Raw genomic sequence first — 24,402 nt, 5'->3', positions numbered from 1 at the left:
CACGTCTTGAAGCCACAGCAGCTTGGCTGTTCATCTTGGTGTTACTATTTTGGCTATAGAGACTCATCCTCCAGCTGTTTGAGGAATGAGGTGACTTCTTTTGTTGTTGTTTTTTTTTTTTTGAGACAGAGTCTGGCTCTGTCTCCAGGCTGGAATACAATGGCACGATCGCTGCCCACTGCAACCTCTGCCTCCCACGTTCAAGTAATTCTCCTGCCTCAGCCTCCCAAGTAGCTGGGACTACAGGTGCCCGCCACCACGCCCGGCTAAGTTTTGTATTTTTAGTAGGGATGGGGTTTCACGATGTTGACCAGGATGATCTCAATCTCTTGACCTTCGTGATCTGTCCGCCCGCCTCAGCCTCCCAAAGTGCTGGGATTACAGGCGTGAGCCACTGCACCTGGCCTGAGGCAACTTCTCTTCATGTGCATTTTAGTCCCATCCATTGTGCCTGTGAAATGCTACATGTTACATTTTCTGAAGTACAAAGCTGTCCTGCTATGATGATTTTTTTTTTATATGAACAGGAGAATATATCAGATCTCTTTGGGAACCTATTTACCCAACTTTCTGCCAAAACTACTTAAAGTCAACATGAGGGGTTGGTTATGTGTTTATTTAGCCAAGATAGTGATAGGCTTCTTACTTTAGTTTTGTTTGTTAGTATTTCTTTGTTTTTCTTCTGTTTTGTTTTGACCAAAGGGGCCTCCTTGTTCTCTCCAGTTTCCATAATGAGACTATCATTCTGAAACTGGGTCCTCTTTTGTCTTGCAGCCTTGATGTGAGCTCATTTGAATAGCGCAAAGCCTCATTACTTCAATGCTGATTCCCTTGTTTTCTTTCATTTTCAGAAAACAATACAGAAAGGTCCTGTATTGTGTGGTGATAATACAGAAGAATTACAGAGCATTCCTTCTGAGGAGGAGATTTTTGCACCTGAAAAAGGCAGCCATAGTTTTCCAGAAGCAACTCAGAGGTCAGATTGCTCGTCGAGTTTACAGACAATTGCTGGCAGAGAAAAGGGAGCAAGAAGAAAAGAAGAAACAGGAAGAGGAAGAAAAGAAGAAACGGGAGGAAGAGGAAAGGTACAGTACCTTTCTTGCTGGGATGAAACAAAAGGATACATTTTGAGTGCTATGCTCGGTATCTGTCTGTGCAGCCAGAAATCCCAGCAGATGCCCCAGAACCTACAATTTGTAACAGTAACTCTTGGTGGCTAGAATATAAAATTCCTTGGCAGCACGAAAGACCCAGTTCTGTGAATATTTTTAGTCATACGCAGAATAAGTCCATGGCCAGAGGAAGGGGCTCTGTCTTTCAAGCTTTCTGTCTTTGGCAAAGCTGTTTTAAAAAGGTAGATCTCTCTGAAAAGTGGTTCTAGGGTTATTGTTGTTGATTTTCACTTTTTCTTTACTATTTTTAGAGAAAGAGAGAGACAGCGAAGAGAAGCCGAGCTCCGCGCCCAGCAGGTAATGAGTGCAGTGACGACTTAGCCTCTCGTGTTTCTACTTCCCACTTCTAACGCTTGGACTCTAGGATTCAAAACCGAATTAAAGTAGAAAGATAATAGGAAGGCCAATTTAAGAGGATGTGTTTATGATGCAGTTTCTGACCCGTTACAGTTGGGTAAAGCGTAGTGAATGGCTGAGGTTTTAGTGTGCATCACAAGAGTATAATTTCTTTTTTTTTTTTTTTTTTTTTGAGACGGAGTCTCGCTCTGTCGCCCAGCCCAGGCTGGAGTGCAGTGGCGCAATCTCGGTTCACTGCAAGCTCCGCCTCCCGGGTTTACGCCATTCTCCTGCCTCAGCCTCCCGAGTAGCTGGGACTACAGGCGCCCACAACCGCGCCCGGCTAATTTTTTGTATTTTTAGTAGAGACGGGGTTTCACCGTGGTCTCGATCTCCTGACCTTGTGATCCGCCCGCCTCGGCCTCCCAAAGTGCTGGGATTACAGGCGTGAGCCACCGCGCCCGGCCACAAGAGTATAATTTCTCTAAATCAGTATAACCAGCGTGTTAGTTTGCTAGGCCTACCGTGACCAAAGACCACAGACCCGTGGATTAAACAGTGGAAACTGATTTTCTCCCAGCTCTGGAGGCCGGAACTGCAAGATCAAGGTATCCTTAGGTTTGATTTCTTCTGAGGCCCCTCCCCTTGGCTTGCAGGTGGCCGTTCCAGTGTGTCTTCACGCAGCCTTTTTGCTCTGTGTGACCCAGTCTCCTGTTCCCAAAAGGACACCAGTCAGCTTGGATTAGGGCCCACCCTAGTGACCTCATTTTAACTTAGTCACCTCTTTAAAAGCCGTATCTCCAAATGCAGTCACATTCTGCAGTATTGAGGGTTAGGACTTCAACCTATAGACTTTATGGGGACACAGTCCAACTCGTAATGACCACATTTCATCCTGGTTGCAAAGCGGGAGCTATGCTTGGACTTTTGTACGGAAGCCTTCTGAAATCTCCCTTCTACTTCTGCTCAGGAAGAAGAAACGAGGAAGCAGCAAGAACTCGAAGCCTTGCAGAAGAGCCAGAAGGAAGCTGAACTGACCCGTGAACTGGAGAAACAGAAGGAAAACAAGCAGGTGGAAGAGATCCTCCGTCTGGAGAAAGAAATCGAGGACCTGCAGCGCATGAAGGAGCAGCAGGAGCTGTCGCTGACCGAGGCCTCCCTGCAGAAGCTGCAGCAGCGGCGGGACCAGGAGCTCCGCAGGCTGGAGGAGGAAGCGTGCAGGGCGGCCCAGGAGTTCCTCGAGTCCCTCAATTTCGACGAGATCGACGAGTGTGTCCGGAATATCGAGCGGTCCTTGTCTGTGGGAAGCGAATTTTCCAGCGAGCTGGCCGAGAGCGCATGCGAGGAGAAGCCCAACTTCAACTTCAGCCAGCCCTACCCAGAGGAGGAGGTCGACGAGGGCTTCGAAGCCGACGACGACGCCTTCAAGGACTCCCCCAACCCCAGCGAGCACGGCCACTCAGACCAGCGAACGAGTGGCATCCGGACCAGCGACGACTCTTCGGAGGAGGACCCCTACATGAACGACACGGTGGTGCCCACCAGCCCCAGCGCGGACAGCACAGTGCTGCTCACCCCGTCAGTGCAGGACTCCGGGAGCCTGCACAACTCCTCCAGCGGCGAGTCCACCTACTGCATGCCCCAGAATGCCGGGGACCTCCCCTCCCCAGACGGCGACTACGACTACGACCAGGATGACTATGAGGATGGTGCCATCACTTCCGGCAGCAGCGTGACCTTCTCCAACTCCTACGGCAGCCAGTGGTCCCCCGACTACCGCTGCTCTATGGGGACCTACAACAGCTCGGGTGCCTACCGGTTCAGCTCTGAGGGGGCACAGTCCTCAGTGAGTACCTACCTGGCATGTTCCAGTGAAATGGGTGGCCGGGAACAATGGGATCACTTGGACACAGGAAGGGGAGCATCACACAACGGGTCCTATTGTGGGGAGAGGGGAGTGGGGAGGGATAGCATTAGGAGATATACCTAATGTAAATGACGAGTTAATGAGTGCAGCACACCAACATGGCACATGTATAGATAGGTAACAAACCTGCACGTTGTGCACATGGACCCTAGAACTTAAAGTATAATAAAAAATAAAAATAAAAAATGAAATGGGTGGCCGGTCACACCCACCCCTGTGGCATCCTCAAGTTGAATGAAGATACCCATAGGATATCTGTGCGAAGACTGCAGAGTCGTGTTCTTAGAGATCATCTTAAACCTTTTTCTTATTCCATAAAGCAACTGCATTTGTAAGTGGAATTGTGATGTGCCTGTTTCAGGTTTCGCACAAAGCCCCAGAGCTGAACTGTGGGCCCAAGACCTGGGAAAACTGGCTATTTATTTATTTATTTGTGGTGGTGGTATTGTTGTTGTTTTTGAGGTGGAGTCTTGCTCTGTTGCCCAGGCTGGAGTGCATTGGCACAATCTCGGCTCACTGCAATCCCCCCTTCCTGGGTTCAAGCTATTCTCCTGTCTCAGTCTCCTGAGTAGCTGGGATTACAGGTGCCCGCCAGCACACCCAGCTAATGTTTGTATTTTTAGTAGAGATGGGCTTTTACCATGTTGGCCAGGCTGATCTTGAACTCCTGACCTCAGGTGATCCACCTGCCTCGGACCCCCAAAGTGCTGGGATTACAGGCGTGAGGCACCATGCCCGGTCGGAAACTGTCTTTTTAAATGGAACTTCTGTTTATTTTATTTTATTTCTTCCTTCCCTTTTTTTACAATTTGAATGGAACTTTTTTAGCTTTGCCATGCTGAGTTAGGAAATCAGACACAACCTAAACTGGAACAAGACTTGCCGGGGATGAACTGGCAAACTTTCCTTCCAGTAACTTCACAATCCAAACCACACGGTGTTACTTCTTATAGTGGGTGTAAAGGAAGAAGCTGCAGGGCTTAAATGTACTCTTTCCAGTTTCTGCATTTATCTGTAGTTTACTTTTATTTTGTCGCTTTGGTCATGCATTGAATGTTCTCTTGACTTTCAAAGATTTGAAAATGTATTTAACATAGGCCGGGCGCGGTGGCTCAAGCCTGTAATCCCAGCACTTTGGGAGGCCGAGACGGGCAGATCACGAGGTCAGGAGATCGAGACCATCCTGGCTAACACGGTGAAACCCCGTCTCTACTAAAAATATAAAAAACTAGCCGGGCGAGGTGGCGGGCGCCTGTAGTCCCAGCTACTCAGGAGGCTGAGGCAGGAGAATGGCGTAAACCTGGGAGGTGGAGCTTGTAGTGAGCTGAGATCCGGCCACTGCACTCCAACCTGGGCGACAGAGCGAGACTCCGTCTCAAAAAAAAAAAAAGAAAAAAAGAAAATGTATTTAACATAGTGATTCAAAGGGCGTTAACTTTTGCATGGTTTGATTCAAATCATAGCCTTAAAAAGCATTGTTAATTTTAGGGCAGATAGCCTTTGGATTCAAGTATATCTTGTCTTTCACGTATCAATTCAACTGACCATTTGACCTTAAAAGTTGATATTTTTAATTCTGAATTATTTGTGTGCTACCGTAAATCAGGCGTATTGCTTGTCAGTTATTTTTTCTTCATTCTTTTTTCTTCTTTTTTTTGAGACGGAGTCTCGCTCTGTCGCCCAGGCTGGAGTGCAGTGGCGCGATCTCGGCTCACTGCAGTCACTGCCTCCTGGTTTCGAGTGATTCTCCTGCCTCTCGAGTAGCTGTATTTTTTTATTTTTTTCAATGATGATCCATGCTGGGTGTTTTAGTGGCTTGCTTTGTGGCCTTTTCCCTCACCACTGGCTTCTCTCTCTCTCGGTCCAGTTTGAAGACAGTGAAGAGGACTTTGACTCCAGGTTTGATACAGACGATGAGCTGTCGTACCGGCGTGACTCTGTGTACAGCTGTGTCACTCTGCCATATTTCCACAGCTTTCTGTACATGAAAGGTATGACTGCAGCTGCCATGGAGTCTGGGTTAGCGGGAGAGCGAGGTGCTATTTTATCCGGGCTGATGGATGGGGATGGTAAATAACGGAGGTGTTATTGTATCTGGGCTGATGGATGGGGACTGGGAAAGTCATTCTACCTACCCTTACATTGGTGTTGGGCCACCTAGATGAATGCAGGGACGCCTTGTCATGTTGGTGTGACGTGGGTGGTGTGGTCCTACCTGCGTGAACACAGTCGTGACTCCCCTGGTTTGGTGCAGAGTGGCAGCACAAAGCATTTGCAACCACTGCCTCCATTATCAGTCCTTCTCCCCTCTGTCTCTCCCCGTCTCTTTTTCCTTTCTTAGCTCTTTGTTCATTCTTCTATTTTCTCTCCCTCTCTCCCCAACTTTCTCTTTCACTGTCTTCCTCTGTCTCAGTCTCATTGCTCTCTCTCTCACATATACAGACATACAAACCAATGTGTGTGTTGCTGCTGCTGCTGCTGGAATTGGTGGAGACCCATTCTAATGATAAACTGCATGTTCTCTCCTGCCAGGGATATTAGAGAGCCTAGAAGGATGTGCTATACATGGGGGAAAGTGAAGAGCTCACTGAGGGCCACAGCTCGCTTGAATTGCTCACCATATGTACTTCATGATGAGCATTTGCATTGTATGCTTTGATTGTTATTAACCTTTGAATTTACTTTGCAGAACCTTAACACTTAGGGGCCTTGAGGTGCACTCCTTTTGGAAAAATATTTAGTATTTATTTATTTATTTATTTATTTATTTATTTAAGACAGGGTCTTGCTCTGTTACCCAAGCTAGAGGGCCCTGGTGTGGTCACGGCTTACTGCAGCCTCAAACTCAGGCTCAAGCCATCTTCCCACCTCAACCTTCATAGAAGCTAGGACTGCAGGCGCACACCATCATGCCAGGCTAATTTTTTCTAGAGGTGGAATCTCACTATGTTGCCCAGGCTGGTCTCCAACTCTTGACCTCAAGCAATCCTCCCACCTTGGCCTCCCAAAGTGCAGGAATTATAGGCATGAGCCACCATGCCTGGCCAGAAAATTATTTAATTGGGACCTTGTGTTTATGCTTTATTCCTGTTCTTGACTGTGACTTGGAACTCAGTGACAGGGATAATAAGAAATCATAATCATCACCAGTTTTTGGCAGGAGTTTTACATGGATGGTTAAAAAGAAGGGACCGTCCTGTTTCTCGCATGGACCTAGACTGGAGAGGGGAGAGAGTTGAGAATGTGGGGATGGGCAGGGATATGAGAACCTTCCTCCCTAGGTCTCCTCTTCCTGCTTTCTCCCATCTTTGATTTTTAAATTTGTCTTCTCCCTCCCTTTTATTCACTTTCCTTTTTACTGCCGTCTTTCTTTATTTACGTTTACGTTTTCTTTTTTTCGTCTTCCCCACCATGAAAACCATTTTTTTTTTTTTTTAGACAGGATCTTGCTCTGTTGCCCAGGCTGGAGTGCAATGGCACTGCACTCGTGGGTTCAAGTGATTCTCCTGCCTCAGCCTCCTGAGTAGCTGGGATTACAGGCATGCACCAACGGCCGGCTAATTTTTGTATTTTTAGTAGAGACGGGGTTTCACCATGTCGGCCAGGCTGGTCTCGAACTCCTGACCTTGTGATCTGCCCACCTCAGCCTCCCACAGTGCTGGGATTACCGGAGTGAGCCACTATGCCCAGCCATGAAAACTCTTTTATTCCGTTTTCCCTTCTTTCTTCTTGTGCTTCTCTATTAGCTTCTTTACCTTTTCTTCCATGTCTTTTTCTTTTGTTGTCTTTAATATTTTTTTTTCTGTTTTCTTCACTTGCAGCTTTGTTGGATTCCTTTTTTGCTTCACCTGCTCCTTTTAGAAAACATGGGTCTAGTGACAACTGTCAGTCATTTGCCTTTCGGAGTTCTGCCGTCTTCAGCTTTGGAGCCTCACAGTGCTCATGAAACCCCCAGAAGGTTTGATTAGGGGAGACTTTTCTGTTGTCCAGAATCACTGTTTGATGTGGACTTCAGTAGGACTGTTGGAATGAAAAACAGAGAGGATGATGTAGCCAGCACTGGAACATCTGACAAAGGAAAAAATGTCATCGCAAATCAGAACCTAATGATCCAACAAGTATTTAATCATAGCATCTTAAGATTTTCTCAGTTAGAAATCATCTTAACTGTTTTTTACTAACATATAATTCCCATTCCTCAGTTTTTAATTCCCTAAGTTAATTTGAAAATTCTCTTCAATATTCCTCTTATTTTTAATTTGTGGCATTGATTTTTTTTTTTTTTTTTTTAGACAGAGTCTCGCTCTGTTGCCCAGGTTGGAGTGCAGTGGTGTGATCTTGGCTCACCACAACCGCCGCCTCCCAGTTTCAAGCCATTCTTCTGGCTCAGCCTCCTGGGTAACTGGGATTACAGGCACGCACCACCACGCCTGACTAATTTTGTATTTTGAGTAGAGACAGGGTTTCACCATGTTGGCCAGGCTGGTCTTGAACTCTTAGCCTTGTGATCCACTCACCTCAGCCTCCCAAAGAGCTGGGATTATAGGCGTGAGACACCACGCCTGGCAACATTGATTTATTATACAGTTACTGGATTAAAACCAGTAAGAGTAGGAAAAAAGTAAAGACACATTCAAAGTATTAAAATCAGGGTCAAAGAAGTTAAGTGGGTGAGTTTTCAGCATCTCTTAATAAAGCTACTGTGTAAATGCAGCATCATTTAATATTTAATAAAACTTTTAATTAAAACAGAGCCAAAAAGTTTCAGAGCAACCAATGAATGAGAAAATCTAATCACCAGTTTATATTTTATGGGCATACATGAGTTTTCACAACCAAATAACCCACTAAAGGTGTTTGCAATTGGGAAATTATAGCATTAAGTAGATTATCTAAATGATGCATTTTCAAGAGACGGCCTGGAATTGCAAAGGGAGGGCCTGAATTGCAAAGGGAGGGCCAAGAGTGAGTGCTATCGATAACAGAACGACAGATTAAATAAACTAATGGTGAGGGCTGTTGTGATGACTGTTTTAATCTTCGAAACAACTGTGAATAAGCTTTATCATTTAACAACAACAAGATCATAGAATAACTTTACACAGTTTTCCTCTGGACGTGTTTTGAGAAACGCAGATTAAAGTCACAAATCAAAACACTAATAATGTTTCTTTCTGGTAGCCCTTGGCAAGTTTACCGTATGTTAGGACACAGCTCTGCAGCTTGGCACAATTACCAAAGATGTCTCAGCTAAATGAGCAGGGACCTCTTGGACAAAAGGAGGGAGAGGAGTCTAGAAAGTTCAGTGAAGCAAGTGCACTGTCTGGTTTTCACACACTGAACGCATAAGAGAAAAACACTTCGTTTATACTTACTTTAAATATCCCATGTTTAAATGTCCCTTATTTCATTACTGGTTGGTCGAAAGAAAATAATGTGTGGACAGTCTTATAATAACAGATGCGTGTAAGATGTTGATCTTGAGCAGGCTGGGGAATCTGGAATACAAAATTATCCTCCCAGAAGAGCATAGAAAGATTTTTTTTTTATCCCATGAAAAGTAACATCTGTATATTTAAGTTCAAATCTTAGTGTAGTTTGTACTCTTGCTTTTTCTTTTTTCATAGTCTCAGTCTTATACCTGTAAAACATTCTCAGATGATGCTTTTCTTTGAAAAGATGTTTTTCTCCGAAAAGCCATATTGTCTTTACTTGTGTAAGTTAGACTTCATCGGTCAACCCTGGAATCACTGATAATTCTTGTTCACACATTGACCAAATATGGAAGGAAATGGGTGAACTTTGTTTATTATTTGAGATGGAGTTTCGCTCTGTCACCCAGGCTGGAGTCTAGTGGCGCAATCTCGGCTCACTGCAACCTCCTCCTCCTGGGTTCAAGCAGTTGTCCTGCCTCAGCCTCCCAAGTAGCTGGGATTACAGGCACGCACCACCACTCCCGGCTAATTTTTCTATTTTTAGTAGAGACGGGGTTTTACCATGTTGGCCAGGCTGGTCTCGAACTCCTCACCTCAAGTGATCCACCCTCCTCGGTCTCCCAAAGTGCTGGGATTACAGGCATGAGCCATTGCTCCTGGCCCAAAAAACGGGTAAAGAAACTGGTAAACTTTGACACCATGTTAAAATAATTTTCCCTCTCTGGGACATTTGGAGATAAGCCTGATCCTTACGTAGGGACATGGTTCTCACCCTTGGCTTTTGATTTATTCCTGGGTTACAGTGTTAGTTCATTACTTGCTTTTCTATTGGCTCCTTACAAAGCTTTCTCAGCTAAGTGAGCAGGAACTCCTTTGGATATAAGGATTCTTGTGTAATCCAGCCCGGCTGGTGTGACATCTGTGTAGTGCCCCTAGACATGAGCTAGCAGCGCCTCTCCCCACTGAGGGGTCTCTGCGGTGCTGCAGCTGGGGCCGAGTCTAAGCTTGGCTAGACCTTAACACCTGCTGTACATGTTGTTGTCATCCAATTGGACTGACTGTTCTTTCACCCCTCTCTACCCAATCTTGGGGGGAACAGGTGGCCTGATGAACTCTTGGAAACGCCGCTGGTGTGTCCTCAAGGATGAAACCTTCTTGTGGTTCCGCTCCAAGCAGGAGGCCCTCAAGCAAGGCTGGCTTCACAAAAAAGGCGGGGGCTCCTCCACACTGTCCAGGAGAAATTGGAAGAAGCGTTGGTTTGTCCTCCGCCAGTCCAAGCTGATGTACTTTGAAAACGACAGCGAAGAGAAGCTCAAGGGCACCGTCGAAGTGCGAACGGCGAAGTAGGTTGCTAAGCCTGGCTGTGGCCCGATGGGTTGCTCAATGCTTTATGCTGGTGGTCACAGAGCCACGCTGTGCAAGTTCCTTGCAGTGGCAGTAGCCTGTAGTAGGTGTCCTGATAATTCAGTTCAGTGGGTTAAATTATTAGGAGACTGGGAAGCAAGACTTAATCTGTGAGTACTTTGCTTTTTATGATTACACTCAGACACGTGGCTGTCATTTGGAAGATGGCCAGCCAGTTGGACCTGGAAGTTGCCCAGTGGAAATGGAATTGTATGTGTGGAGGAAGAATGGTGTGAATTTGGAACAAGTGGCTGAGTCTTTTTATGGGTTAATGTATCACTTTCAATTCCTTACTCCAGCTGTAGCCAGCAGATAAATTAGCTAAATTAAAAGCAGGCAGACTGGAGTTTTCTGAAATGAATCACTTGTCTTCTGTTATACCAGTGTTGGTTATACTAGCCATCCCCATTCCCAGCAATGAGAGGAACAGGGCTGGTCTTCAAATCCAACATGCCCCTTTTTCTGCCACACCCTTATAGAACCAAAGCTTTGGACTGTTGAGGGCCTATTATTTTTCTTAAAGACTAAGTCATGTTTCCAGAAAATTGTTAGGAGTTACAGGCAGCTGCTTTTCTGGGGTAACTGGATACTAAGCCTGAAAACATGTTTGGGGATAACCTGTAGTCGTTCTCCACTCACAACCAAGTGACCTCAAATACTTGGAAAAGTAGTTAAATAATCTTTGAGGGATCAAATTAATGCCTGAAGCCAGGAGCCTTAAAAGTAAAATGTTTCTAATCAGCCAGCATCAGCAACTTCAGAAAAGTATTTATTGTGAAGTGGAAAGTTAAATGAAGAGAGGGAAGTCTTTTATGTATTTGATTGTAAGAGAAATCTCATGTCTCTGCAGACGGCAGAATATTGGACATTTTCAGGCTGTCCCTTTGGAGCTCATGAGGTGCAGGAGTGGGCTTGTGAGAATCCTGGGTCTGAATCCTGCAAGTGTTCACAGCAAGGCATGGTTCTGTTGCCTCTGCCATCTACTCTCAGCCTCACATACCATGTTCCTCATCTGTCTATAGATGGCTTGATTGATTGATGGACTGACAGGGTCTCACTCCCACTGCCCAGGCTGGAGTGCAGTGACACGATCTTGGCTCACTGCAGCCTCAACTTCCTGGGCTCAGGTGATCCTCCCACCTCAGCCTCCCGAGTAATTGGGACTATAGGTGTGTGCCACCACGCCAGGCTAGTTTTTTGTATTATTAGTAGAGATGGGGTTTTGCCATGTTGCCCAGGCTGGTCTCAAACTCATGGGTTCAAAGCCATCCGCCTGCCTTGGTCTCCCAAGTGCTGGGATTACAGCCATGATGTTTACATTTAATTATCCCATAGAAGGGGCCGCAAGCACCAAGAAGCTTGTGGGAGGCAGAGTATTGGATTTCACCAGAGTACACTGATGTATGTTTCTTTTGCAACTCACTTTGTATGCTGCTTAATAAAAGCTCTATTCACAGGTGCTTCATCAGAATTATACTGAGTTATGGAAATGTTAGCTCTTATTCAGCCATTTCTGTCACCTCCTATAGAACAGGAACAGTGAGTTATTATTATGGAAAACTTCAATCATGGGCAAGAGTGGGTAGAAGAACATAACAAAACACGGACTTATTCCAGAGCTTTTGGTGGCTATCCACCCATGGCCAAGTGTTTCATCCACAGTTCTATCCAGTCCGCTCCCCCAACAAACTACCTTCTTTTACAGCAAGTCAGTATCATGTAATTTCTTCTGTAAATATTTAGTATGCATTTAAACATTCTAATATATAATCACAATACCATTATCACATTAAAAAAAAAATTAGCTCCTAATATTATCTAAACTCCAGTCATTGTTCAGATTTCCGCAGTGACCTTATTTTTATTTATTTATTTATTTATTTATTTTGAGACTGAGTCTCACTCTGTTGCCTAGGCTGGAGTGCAGTGGCACAACTTCGGCTCACTGCAACCTCTGCCTCCCCAGTTCAAGCGATTCTCCTGCCTCAGCCTCCCGAGTAGCTGGGATTACAGGCGCCTACCACTATGCCTGGCTAATTTTTGTATTTTTAGTAGAGACAGAGTTTCACCATATTGGCCAGGCTGGTCTCGAACTCCTAACCTCAGGTGATCTGCGCACCTCGCCCTCCCAAAGTGCTGGGATTACAGGCGTGAGCCACTGCGCCCGGTCTGCAGTTTCCTTGTAAGTGGAGGTGGTAGTGTTCTTGTTGGTTTGGGTTAGTTTTATAGTTACTTTCTTCAAGTCAGAATCCAAATGAGGTCTAGATGTTGTCACCGGTTTTTAGATCACTCAAGTCTCTGTTAATTTATAGATGCCCCCTCCGTCTTTCTTTCACTTGCGTTTGTAATGGAACATGTTAGCTCACTTATCCCACGGTTTCTGCATTTCACCAACCCTGTATGGGCACGTGTTCGAACGTGTTTCTCTTTCTCGTTTATTTCTTGTGAATTGGTCATTAGACCTAGAGAGTGATCAAATTCAGTTTTCCTTTCTGTTTAAGAGTGCTTCACTTGTGTTGCTGTTGATTTCTGTTAAGAAGGCTTAGAGTAGTAGCTGGTTGTCACTCTTGTGATTTCAGCAGTAGTTCTGACCTTGATTTTTTTTTTTTTTTTTTGAGACAGAGTCTCGCTCTGTCACCAAGGCTGGAGTGCAGTGGCACTGGCACTATCTTGGCTCACTGCAAAACCTCTGCCTCCCGGGTTCAAGTGATTCTTTTGCCTCAGCCTCCTGAGTAGCTGGGACTACAGGAGTGCACTGCCACGCCTGGCTGATTTTTGTGTTTTTAGTAGAGACGGGATTTCACCATGTTGGCCAGGCTGGTCTCAAACTCCTGACCGGAAGTGATCCACCTGCCTTGGCCTCCCAAAGTGCTGGGATTACAGGTGTGAGCCACTGCGCCCGGCTCTGATCCTGATTTTTTTAAAAATATTTCATCTCAGTGATTCTAGCTATGAGGTCAGATAATACTTATTTTCTAACCAGGCTATTTTAGTTTTGTTGCTATAAAATACATGTTTCATTGTGAACATTTGTACTTCTTTAGTTGCGAGAGCAAGCTGGCTTTATGCCCCAAACCCTTCTTCATGAAACGTATTACTATCTCTGTTCTGATCCTAACATCTGCTGCTGTTTTACCCTGATTTTGTTAACCTGGTTCACCAATTCTATTTCCCTAATGTTGTTTAGGGAGGGTTGCAGATGAGATCAAGATGGTACTGAGAATCAGACACACCCAAATCCTGCGCCTCACCCCCAGCACCCCTCATGGAAATAATGTGCACATCTCAAGCAGGAGTCAGATGTAGCAGCCATGGCCTTCAGCTGGGAGAGAGAGCTGTGATGAGTTAGGGAAGGAGCTCGCACCAGGCCGAGGTTGGCTTTTGTAGTTTGGAGAAAGGATCCAAAGGAAGTTGCAGGCAGGAGTGGGGGCTGCTGCCCCAGGCCTGTCTGGGGCCTAAGCAGGGGTGGGCATTGGGTGGACCAGTATGAGGGGAGAGAGCTTCTCCCCTAGAGAAGTCAGGGGAACCCTGCTATCCCTGGCCACACCAGCAGCCTCCTCCCTGGGCAGCTGAGAGGAGCCCGGCTCCCCCTAGAGGGAATCGTCATCATTACTAAAAGGAAAACAATTGTATGTCCCTCCATGTCTTTTGGTGTGATGGGTTCCAGAACCACCACTCCCCTCCCGCTGCAGCCACCAAAATCCTCAGATGCTCTAGTCCCTGCTATAAAATGATGTAGTCAGTGCATGTAACCTCTGCATATTCTCCCACACACTTCACATCTTCTCTAGATTACTTAAGTAACTAGTATGATGCAAATGCATTGTGAATAGTAGTTACACTGTATTGTTTTTTAATTTGTAGTAGTAGTATTTTTTAAATTGGATTTTTAGTTTTGATCTGCTGCTGGTTGAATCCACAGATGCAGAACCCACAAATGCTGAACTCGCAGATACGGAGCGCCAACTGTGTACCGTTTCTTCAGTAACAGACACTTCCCAACTCTAGTCATTGGTTTCATGAAATTGCTTTCCTCAGTTACTCAGAATTTGGTGTTCCTGATGTGCGTTTGTTGCTTTTGCTCCTTTGCAGAGAGATCATAGATAACACCACCAAGGAGAATGGGATTGACATCATTATGGCCGATAGGACTTTCCACCTGATTGCAGAGTCCCCAGAAGATGCCAGGTGAGTCTGCACTGTTGACGTCATATTATCCCCATCCTGCTCCCTCATGCACAGGTGTGAGTGTCCCACAGAGCACTGTTTACCATGCTGGCCTTGACAATTTTAATTGACTTTCTATTAGGATGGTTGAGGAACCAAGAGTCATAAGAAATTGATGTGTACTTGTCCCTTGGGGACTCTTTCTCTGGGCAAATGTATTCAAGTACAGCCGAGGGTTTCCAGCCTCCAGTGCCACTAGACCCATTGTCATCTGTCTCAGGCTGTTACTGTCACCGGCAGCGTGTGTAAATTACACAGCTGCATGTAGCTGAAAGCCCACCCTCTGGAAGCTTCTGAGCTTTGAAAGTGAATTGTTTGTGTTTGCATAAGGACCAAAAGGGCAGGGAGTAGTAACTGGTAGCTGTTTTAATAACTGATAGTGCTATGGCATTGGGGGGTTTTAAAGATGTTAATATTGAAGAATTCAGTGGAAGAGTAACTTACACAGAACTTACTATTAGCTGGGTGCAACAGTAATCACAATTATATTTCAGGCTAATATTCTAAATGTTTCATACCTAAATATTTCAGGCAGTATTCTAAATGTTTTATAAATACTAACTCTTTTGATTCTCTTGAATCCTGCAAGGTAGACATTAATTATTACCATCATCCATATTTTGCAGAATAGGAGACTGGGGTACAGAGAACGGTTAGTATCATTTGTAATGCAGTGCAACCTCAATTCTGTTGAACGGGGACATTGAACTTCTTAAAAACATTTCCTCCTAAGGAGCTTTAACTTTTGACTGAGATTAGAAGAGGGTGGAAGCCTTCATTGGCTGGGGCAAGTTGTCTGTAACTTCCTGGACTTCAGGTTTCCATGCTGGAGTGCTGAGGAGACACAGCACAAAATTAAGGAGACTGAGCATTTGCTCTTCAGCGTGATGCATCACAGGTCCCCTAGTGGATCAGACACCATGGAGCGTCTGTCCCGTCTCTTCCTGCAACTTTGTGAGTCTGCAGGGTTATGCTGGAGGTGTCTGTCTTCAGCTCTGAGCAATGCTAGAGAACGTTTTTTTTTTTTTTTGAGACGGAGTTTCTCTCTTGTTGCCCAGGCCGGAATGCAATGGTGCGATTTCAGCTCACCGCAATCTCCACCTTCTGGGTTCAAACAATTCTGCCTTAGCCTCCCGAGTAGCTGGGATTACAGGCATGTGCCACCACGCCCGGCTAATTTTGTATTTTTAGTAGAGACAGGGTTTCTCCATGTTGGTCAGGCTGGTCTCGAACTCCTGACCTCAAGTGATCCACCCATCTTGGCCTCCCAAAATGCTGGAATTACAGGCGTGAGCCACCACGCCTGGCTGAGAACGTCTTTTAATTTATGAGGGTAACATCCAATAGCCGAATTCTTCAATTCTCAGCCCCAAGATTGTTAGGACCTTCTAATGTGTTCTCAGGACCCCTCACTACCCCTTGCCCTTTGAATCTTTCTGAGTTGATACAATACCATGGTAGCGACATTAAGAGTAAAGACACCAGAAAATAATTCTTCCCATGGGAACAAACTAAAACCCTGCTTAGACCCATAAATTCTAACACAAACTGGAAAAACAAGCAAACCTGGAATTACAGCCCATCATTCCGTCTGGGGCTCCTAGAGACCACATGTGGTTGTTTGTGGCCCAGGGAATGCCTGCAGCTTTTCAGCTGAATTATAGGCCTGGCGTTTGGCAGCTGCGCTGTCTGTTTTATGCCATGATGAACCTGCTAAATTTAACCTTTGGGATATTTTAGCCAAGGACTTTTTCTCCTGACCAGTGGAACACTTTTTTAAAAAATTCCTTTTCAGATTCCAAGTTATACTTGAATCAAGAGAAGAAATTTATAAATTTAAGAGTATAATCTAGACAGAATCGAAAGTACAACAAATTTTATGCCTTTGTGTGTGTGATTCCTACAACTTGAATGTATGTCTTTTTCAGTGTTTAATTTGGGATATTTTTGAGATGAGCAAAGCAATGAAGTCTTGCTGTTTGGTTAACCAGAATGGATAGTGCAAATTTATATTCAAGTGTTGTCCCTTGTTGTATACAAGCTATATATGCATATCTGTTGTATATGTTGAATATTTTTCAAGCTTGTAGTCACATTTTTCTCCCTTAGGAAGCACAGGAGATAGATTTTAGTGCTTTGCTGTAAATAATTTGCATGGCCTACCTTTACATATGGGTGTCATTTTTTCCACTTAAACATCCCATTGGATACCAACTACTTTCCCCTCTGCCTTGAATGGTAGGAGTGTGTATGTATTTTGTGTCTTATACGCCCCGAACAGGAGAAGAATACCCTAGCATTTCTTTCATACTTGATAGCTCTGATATTTCGTAGTTGGTCAGCAAATGCTGGATGGATTCCTGTTTGTTCATGGTCATTTTCATGATGCCTTGTTCTGCTTGATTTTTCTTGTTTCGTTTTGTTTCATTTTGTATTTTTTTTTTTTGTGAGACAGAGTCTTGCTCTGTCACCCAGGCTGGAGTGCAGTGGAACGATCATGGCTCACTGCAGCCTTGGCCTTCTGGGCTCAGGTGATACTCCTGCCTCAGCCTCCCAAGTAGTTGGGACTACAAGCATGTACCACTACACCCAACTAGTTTTTTATTTTTTGTAGAGACTGGGCCTCAGTAAGTTTCCCAGGCTGGTCTCAAATTCCGGGGCTTAAGCCGTCCTCCCACCTTGGCCTCCCAAAATGCTGGAATCACAAGCGTGAGCCACCATGCCCAGACACGTTTTCCTTTATTTTCTGATTGTGATGAGGCTGGGTGTGAGAGTACTCATTTGAAATGAAGATGGAAGAGTTCTCTGGTCAAAATAGTTTTCTGCTTTAAGCAGTTATTTTTCATTTCCAACTCTCCTGTGGTTTTATTGACTTGAGTAGAAATGCTGTTAGGTGGTTGAAAACCCCATCCTGAGAATACATAGAAAAAATAGACATCTTGACCAGGCACAATGGCTCATGCCTGTAATCCCAGCACTTTGGGAGGCTAGGGTGGGTGGATCACCTGAGGTCAGGAGTTCAAGACCAGCCTGGCCAACATGGTGAAACCCCATCTCTACTAAAAATACCAAAAATTAGCTGGGCATGGTGGCGTGCGCCTGTAATCCCAGCTACTTGGGAGGCTGAGGCAGGAGAATCACTTGAACCCGGGAGGCAGAGGTTGCGGTGGCCAAGATCGTGCCATTGTACTCCAGCTTGGGCAATAAGACTGAAACTCCATCTCAAAAAAAAAACAACAAATAGACATCTAAATAGACATCTAGTGTCCATTCCAATATGATACTCTTCCATTACATGTTGAGTATCCCTTACCCAAAATGGTTGGGACTGGAAGTGTTGCAGTTTTTGGAGTTTGGAATATTTGCATTAGACTTACCGGTTAAGCATCCCTAATCTGAAAATTTAGAATGTTCCAGTGAGCATTTCCTTTGAGCATCATGTCGGTGCTCAAAAAGTTTTGAATTTTGAAGCATTTCAGATTTCAGATTTTTTTGGATTGTGGATGCTAAACCTGTATTGATCTTCTCACCTTGAAATTTATTTATTTATTTATATATATATTTTTGGAGGCGGAGTCTCACTCTGTCGTCCAGGCTGGAGTGCAGTGGCACGATCCCAGCTCACTGCAAGCTCTGCCTCCTGGGTTCACGCCATTCTCCTGCCTCAGCCTCCCGAGTAGCTGGGACTACAGGCGCCCGCCACCAAGCCCGGCTAGTTTGTTTGTATTTTTAGTAGAGACGGGGTTTTACCATGTTAGCCAGGATGGTCTTGATCTCCTAACCTCATGATCCGCCCACCTTGGCCTCCCAAAGTGCTGGGATTACAGGCATGAGCTACCGCGCCCAGCCGAAATTTATTTTTTAAACAGAAAAAGCACCTGAATGTTCCCTAGTTTATAAATAATATCTTAAGTAAGGATCTTTGATATACGTATTTTGGGTAGAACTGAGGATTTTATTATTTGCTGTTAATTTCTCAAGGAACTCATTCATCATTGTCAAATGTCTATAAAGGTCTATGGGACCTGGAGAAAAGGCCGTCCATTGATCTAAAGTTAGAACATAATAGAGCACTTAAAGGCATTTACAGGTACTTTATCTGCTTCTTCTTACTTTATTCTTTGGTAATGAAACCGACATTTATCCCTAAGAAGTAATCAAATTAAAAGCAAAGGTGCTTAGAGATGTTATTTTCACAGATTACATGCAGTAGAGCACTATTGCTTTACCAATACGAGGTTGGCCTCTCCTTCACAGTTGTTCTCTCTTCCCCACAGCCAGTGGTTCAGCGTGCTGAGTCAGGTCCATGCGTCCACAGACCAGGAGATCCAGGAGATGCATGATGAGCAGGCAAACCCACAGAATGCTGTGGTATGGGAGCACTACCTAGGATGGGGGTGGGGCGTCTGGGGGCAGGGATGGGGAGGGCGTCAGGATGGTAAAAAAGGGAAAGATTGGGAATTTCCAGACAGTCTTTTTTTTAAAAGGTAAATGTAGAATAATTAAGGAGAAAAACAGGACCATTTGAGTTTAAAATCAATACAATAATAAATACAATAAATAGTACAATATAATATAATAATACAATAATAAATACAGTAAATTAAGTTGGACACTGTGGCTCATGCCTGTAGTCCCAGCACTTTGGGGTGGGAGTATCACTTGAGGCCAGGAGTTCAAGACCAACCTGAGAAACATAGCAAGACACTGCCTCTATGAAAAAAATTAATAATTATCCAGGCGTGGTGTTATGTGCCTGTAGTCCCAGCTGCTTGGCAGGCTGAGGCAGGAGGATTGCTTGAGCCTGAGAATTTGAGGCTACGATTGCACCACTGAGCTCCAGCAGCCTGACCCTCTCTCCTAAAAAAACAAACAACAAAACCAAATAAATTGTAGAAGGTTATAAGTAGTAATACCTTCCAATTCTTCCGCCTCAAACCCAAAAGAACAAAAGAAATAATCCTACTTTTTATGAAGTCACGGAAACACACATTACACTTACTCTTCAGAGGATGGTGAAATCTAAATCTAGATTGTATTCTTTTTTTTGAGATGGAGTCTTACTCTGTCGCCCAGGCTGGAGTGCAGTGGCGAGATCTCAGCTCACTGCACCCTCTACCTCTAGGTTCATGCTGGGACTACAGGCGTGTGCCGCCACACCCGGCTAATTTTTTGTATTTTAGTAGAGACGGGGTTTCACCATGTTGCCCAAGCTGGTCTTGAATTCCTTAGCTCAGGCAATCCGCATGCCTCAGTCTCCCAAAGTGCAGGGATTACAGGCATGAGCCACTGCGCTGGGACGAAATCTAAATTGTATTCTTTGTCTTCCCTCTATCCCAGACACATACACAAAGTTACAAAACCCTACTTTGGAAATCACGTTTTATTTCCTCATCAGAAAAACTTGAAATAAAGTTTCTTGGGAGAAGTGTAAAATTTAATCGAAGGACACAATAAAATCAGGAAATGTGTACTATTGAAAGAAGGTTATAAACACTGTTCACTGAGCTTGTTTTAAGAATGGGGGGCTGGGGGAGGGAGCTCAGACCTGTAATCCCAGTACTTTGGGAGGCCAAGGCAGGTGGATCACTTGAGGGCGCCAGGAGTTTGAGACCAGCCTGGCCAACATGGCGAGACCCCATCTCTACTAAAACACAAAATTATCCAGGTGTGGTGGCCCACACTTGTAGTCCTAGCTACTTGGGAGGCTGAGGCACGAGAATCACTTGAACCTGGGAGGCAGAGGTTGTGGTGAGCCAAGAGCACACCATCGCGCTCCAGCCTGGGCAACAGAGTGAAACTCTGTTTCAGAAACAAACAAAGTAAATTAAATTAATGTAGAGGTACTTGTTAGAAAGTTTAGTAAAATACTAGTTTTTTAAAAACATAGAAATAAATTATTGAAAGGACAAGAGGGAATGATTAACTCGTAATTTTAAAAAATAAATGGGCTATAGATTCTGCCCTGTGTGAAAGCTATTTGTACTCACACAACAGAGGAGTCATCTCATAGATGACTATTATTTTGAAGTTAAAAAGAAAAGAGCCTTTTCTGTCTGATTGGGAGTGGGCTAGAGGTGTTACTATAGTGTGCACCCTACTTTAGTGGTTCTCTCATTCTCTTTACTTTTTGTTCTTTTCCAGGGCACCTTGGATGTGGGGCTGATTGATTCCGTGTGTGCCTCTGACAGCCCTGATAGGTAAGCTCAGATGTGGCTCTTAATAAAAACAGCTCATCACCTGTGTGTGTCCACAGGTGTCTGTGCTGCTAGGTTACGTCCCTCTTGGCAGGGCTGTGAAATCACACGAGTCTGTGTGTTCCCACCTTGTCAACCCCAGCAATCCGAAGTCTGCCTTCTTGGTACCCAATTTTACATCATCTGGAAGTCTCCTTCTCTGCGTATCTTTGAAGTCCTGGGGAAAACCCTGGGAACCTAATTTAGACAATTTAAAAAAGCATGAGGAATAAATATTTTTCATGTGTATACAGGGACAAACTTGGGATTTATACGGGAAGAAAATACCTGTTTAGGAAAATGATATTCCAGCAAAGGGGAAGGGAGTCATTCTCCTTTCTGAACTTAACAATGAACTTGGAAAGAATTCTGATGATAATGTATATGTAGAGTATTAATAAACCACAAACATTTATTTTCCTTGGCACCCTTTTTGGGTTCGATTTTTGAAGGCAAATCATCTTTGGAGATGATCTGAGGCGTCTTTCTGCCCAGTGAACTTTATTGTCTGTTTTTCTGTATTATCTTGTAAGTTCTAGTTCTGTTTCACCATGTTGCCCAGGCTGGTCTCGAACTCCTTAGCTCAGGCAATCCGCATGCCTCAGTCTCCCAAAGTGCTGGGATTACAGGCGTGAGCCACTGCGCTGGGCCGAAATCTAAATTGTATTCTTTGTCTTCCCTCTATCCCAGACACATACACAAAGTTACAAAACCCTACTTTGGAAATCACGTTTTATTTCCTCATCAGAAAAACTTGAAATAAAGTTTCTTGGGAGAAGAAGTGTAAAATTTAATCAATGGACACAATAAAATCAGGACACAACAAAATAAAAACAAATTCTGCAGCAGAATTTAAGAAAAGTTTCTCTAGGACAGACCAGGAAAGAATCAAAATTGTCTTCTGCCCTCAGTAAGACAGCCGGAAAATGAAATACGAGTGTGTTAAAATTGACAACAAAATATAGGGCCTACTTGGCAGAATTAGAGCCGTGGGGTCTCTGTCACCCTCCCATTGACAAAGGCCCTTCTGAACCATGGATCCTTTGTTTTTAGTAGTCAGCCTGCACCCCTTATACCTGGCTCAATCTTTAACATGTATGTGTCATATCAGTAATCAAAGCCCTGGTGCTGCTTATTCTGGTATGTGAGTTTCTACCTCACCTTCTCCACGTCTTCGCTCTCCCAAGCCCTTCACTCCTCCAGGCTGGGCCTGTGATGATCCATCCTTAGAATTTTGCATCCTCGTTCAGGCTTTTCTGTCGTCCTCAGCTGGCCACTTTTCTCCAACTATAGAAAAAAAAAAGGGTTGGGGTTTTTTATTTTTATTTTTAAGGGGCACCTCAAGTTCAGCCTGTTTGCATAGTTTTCCCTGTGTCCTGCTGTTCAGTTACTCTTTTTCTTAAACTTTTGTGTCACTTAACTACAGTGAACATTTGAAGACTTGCAAGAAAGAGTTCACATTTGCTAGCGTAAGCCGTTAGATAGAGGAGTTAGTATTTATATCAGCAAGGGCCTATGAGAGAGGTTCAGGGCATTTCCAGACAAAAAGAGGCAAGGGAGAAAGTAAATTTCCATGATCACGTTATCCATGACTAGGAAATGCACCCTTGTTAGATCCCTTTGAAAACACAAACCCAGGTGGCTTTTTGTACAAAGCGTAATCAAGCATTTAAGATGTTCCACCTACACCTATTTACTGATCCTCTTTTATTGCTGGTGTCTGACATTTCATTACCAACCCAGAGAGATATTACCCAAGGCAGGAAAACATTGACTTTGGAGAGGCATCAAAAAAAAATTTTCCCTCGTGGTCACCTTATTTAGCCTTCCCGGAACTGAGTTTCATCTGGAAAGTTTTGCATGAAGAAATGTTTTCCCTTCCAGGACCTTCAGAATGAATGTGTCGTTCCAAGTTTAAAGGTTAATGATGCGTAAAAGAAATTGCGCAGAAATGAGCAAGGTTTGCCTTAATAAAAACATGAATAAGCCTAGCAGTGCATGTCCCGTGACCCAGAAGGCAGGAAGAAGGCCCTGAGTCTCGGTTCACACAGAGGTGATGCTGACGGTAGACCTAAGGGGCTTTGTTTCCTTCTCACCTTGTCGCTCAGACCCAACTCGTTTGTCATTATCACGGCCAACCGGGTGCTGCACTGCAACGCCGACACGCCGGAGGAGATGCACCACTGGATAACCCTGCTGCAGAGGTCCAAAGGGGACACCAGAGTGGAGGGCCAGGAATTCATCGTGAGAGGTGACTGCCTGCCCTGCTTCCTTGGTCTGTTTAACAGGCTCCCCTTTCCATTTGCATCTAGATAGCTGCAGCATTTTCATTTTGAGCTGCTTTTCCCATTTTAACTGTTGGAGATTTTTTAAGTGATTTTTAATTTGTGACATGATAAATTGTTTCTAGAGGATTGTGTTTTTTGTTGCTAGTTGTGATTTTGGGCTTTTCTTTCACGTAGTTCGTTTACATCGAGTTGGGGTGACCGTGGTCTTTTTCTGACAAGTAGCTAGAAACCCCATCCGTGTGTTGGCATTATGTGGATGATGGTATGGTCTTTGGGGTTTCTCCTCATAGATTTTAATTTACACTTTCGTCTTTTTTTCCAGGATGGTTGCACAAAGAGGTGAAGAACAGTCCAAAGATGTCTTCACTGAAACTGAAGAAACGGTGGTTTGTACTCACCCACAATTCCCTGGATTACTACAAGAGCTCAGAGAAGAATGCGCTGAAACTGGGGACCCTGGTCCTCAACAGCCTCTGCTCTGTCGTCCCCCCAGATGAGAAGATATTCAAAGAGACAGGTAACCAGGCTGGCTGCCCGAACCCTGAGCATCAGATCTTAAAGTCTGGGCTTGCTCCAGGCAAGGAATAAGATTCCTTCCTAGTGGGTACTTTATTTCCCCCCAAAGAAGGCGTCGTCTTGGTTTATCTTCTAAGCCTGTCTGGGGTTAGCTATGTGACCACTTAGTGTTTAAGCCGTACGAGAGGTCTTGATTCATGGAGTGGTAGCAAGACTCTGGCAAGGACAAGAAAATGTCAACAGATGCAGGGCATCGTACAGGAAGCTTTGTTTTCATATACTCTGTTTTCATCCTTTTATTTTTAATTTTTGTTCTTATTATTTTTGAGATAGGGTCTCACACTGTTGCCCAGGCTGTAGTGCAATGGTGCAATCATGGTTCACTACAGCCTTCCAAGGCTGAAGCAATCCTCCCACCTCAGCCTCCCGAGGAGTAGCTAGGACTCCAGGCGTGCACCATCGCACCGGGCTAATTTTATACTTTGTGGTGGAGGTTTTGCCATGTGGGCCAGGCTGTTTTCTATCATTGTATGATGAGCGTCCTATACAACCTGTAAAAGATAAACCCTGACTGTCCATGAACTTAGCCTAGTAGCATAGAAAGCACACATGTAAATTAGAGGATTTCTTTTCATTTTTGTAGTATTATAAAAGTGTTTCCAGAAGATGGTTTATTTTGATGTTGCTGGTTGTGATCTTGTGTTTCTGTTTAACATAGTTGTTCCATTCGCGTCAGGTTTGGGTGATGGTTCGGACAGTTTGCCTCTGAAGTCACACACTGCCAGGCACAAGTGCTGTCTTCTGAAGGGAGAGGCTAAGGAAAGGAAAGGAAGAAATAGGAAGTAAGAAGGAAAGTCAGAA

At 44.5% G+C, this 24,402-nt stretch overlaps 1 protein-coding gene and 1 long non-coding RNA gene across 12 annotated transcripts in view; one reads left to right on the top strand and one right to left on the bottom strand.

Annotated features, from left to right (window-relative positions):
• The window catches only part of MYO10 (myosin X), a 274,170-nt gene that overhangs the window by 235,829 nt on the left and 13,939 nt on the right, over nucleotides 1-24,402 (top strand). For all 10 annotated transcript variants that reach the window (XM_065546109.1, XM_073993164.1, XM_015451227.4 and 7 more), the window contains 10 exons: nucleotides 852-1,085; nucleotides 1,424-1,469; nucleotides 2,479-3,354; nucleotides 5,303-5,426; nucleotides 9,970-10,213; nucleotides 14,367-14,462; nucleotides 18,779-18,872; nucleotides 20,646-20,701; nucleotides 22,846-22,988; nucleotides 23,348-23,542. In XM_065546109.1, the coding sequence (XP_065402181.1) occupies nucleotides 852-1,085; nucleotides 1,424-1,469; nucleotides 2,479-3,354; nucleotides 5,303-5,426; nucleotides 9,970-10,213; nucleotides 14,367-14,462; nucleotides 18,779-18,872; nucleotides 20,646-20,701; nucleotides 22,846-22,988; nucleotides 23,348-23,542 (2,108 nt within the window). The remainder of the gene's footprint in view (nucleotides 1-851; nucleotides 1,086-1,423; nucleotides 1,470-2,478; nucleotides 3,355-5,302; nucleotides 5,427-9,969; nucleotides 10,214-14,366; nucleotides 14,463-18,778; nucleotides 18,873-20,645; nucleotides 20,702-22,845; nucleotides 22,989-23,347; nucleotides 23,543-24,402) is intronic.
• LOC107129912 (uncharacterized) overlaps nucleotides 7,206-24,402 on the bottom strand; it is a 73,447-nt gene continuing 56,250 nt past the window's right edge. For both annotated transcript variants that reach the window (XR_012413593.1, XR_006699011.3), the window contains 4 exons: nucleotides 22,834-24,355; nucleotides 21,899-22,024; nucleotides 18,731-18,907; nucleotides 7,206-7,455 (listed from right to left, as the gene is read on the bottom strand). This is a non-coding gene — a long non-coding RNA (uncharacterized lncRNA). The remainder of the gene's footprint in view (nucleotides 7,456-18,730; nucleotides 18,908-21,898; nucleotides 22,025-22,833; nucleotides 24,356-24,402) is intronic.

The sequence above is a fragment of the Macaca fascicularis genome, chromosome 6, assembly GCF_037993035.2.
Source record: "Macaca fascicularis isolate 582-1 chromosome 6, T2T-MFA8v1.1".
Classification (NCBI taxonomy): domain Eukaryota; kingdom Metazoa; phylum Chordata; class Mammalia; order Primates; family Cercopithecidae; genus Macaca; species Macaca fascicularis.
The sequence above is the reverse complement of the archived record's forward strand: the minus strand, read 5'-3'. Positions and strand labels throughout refer to the sequence as shown.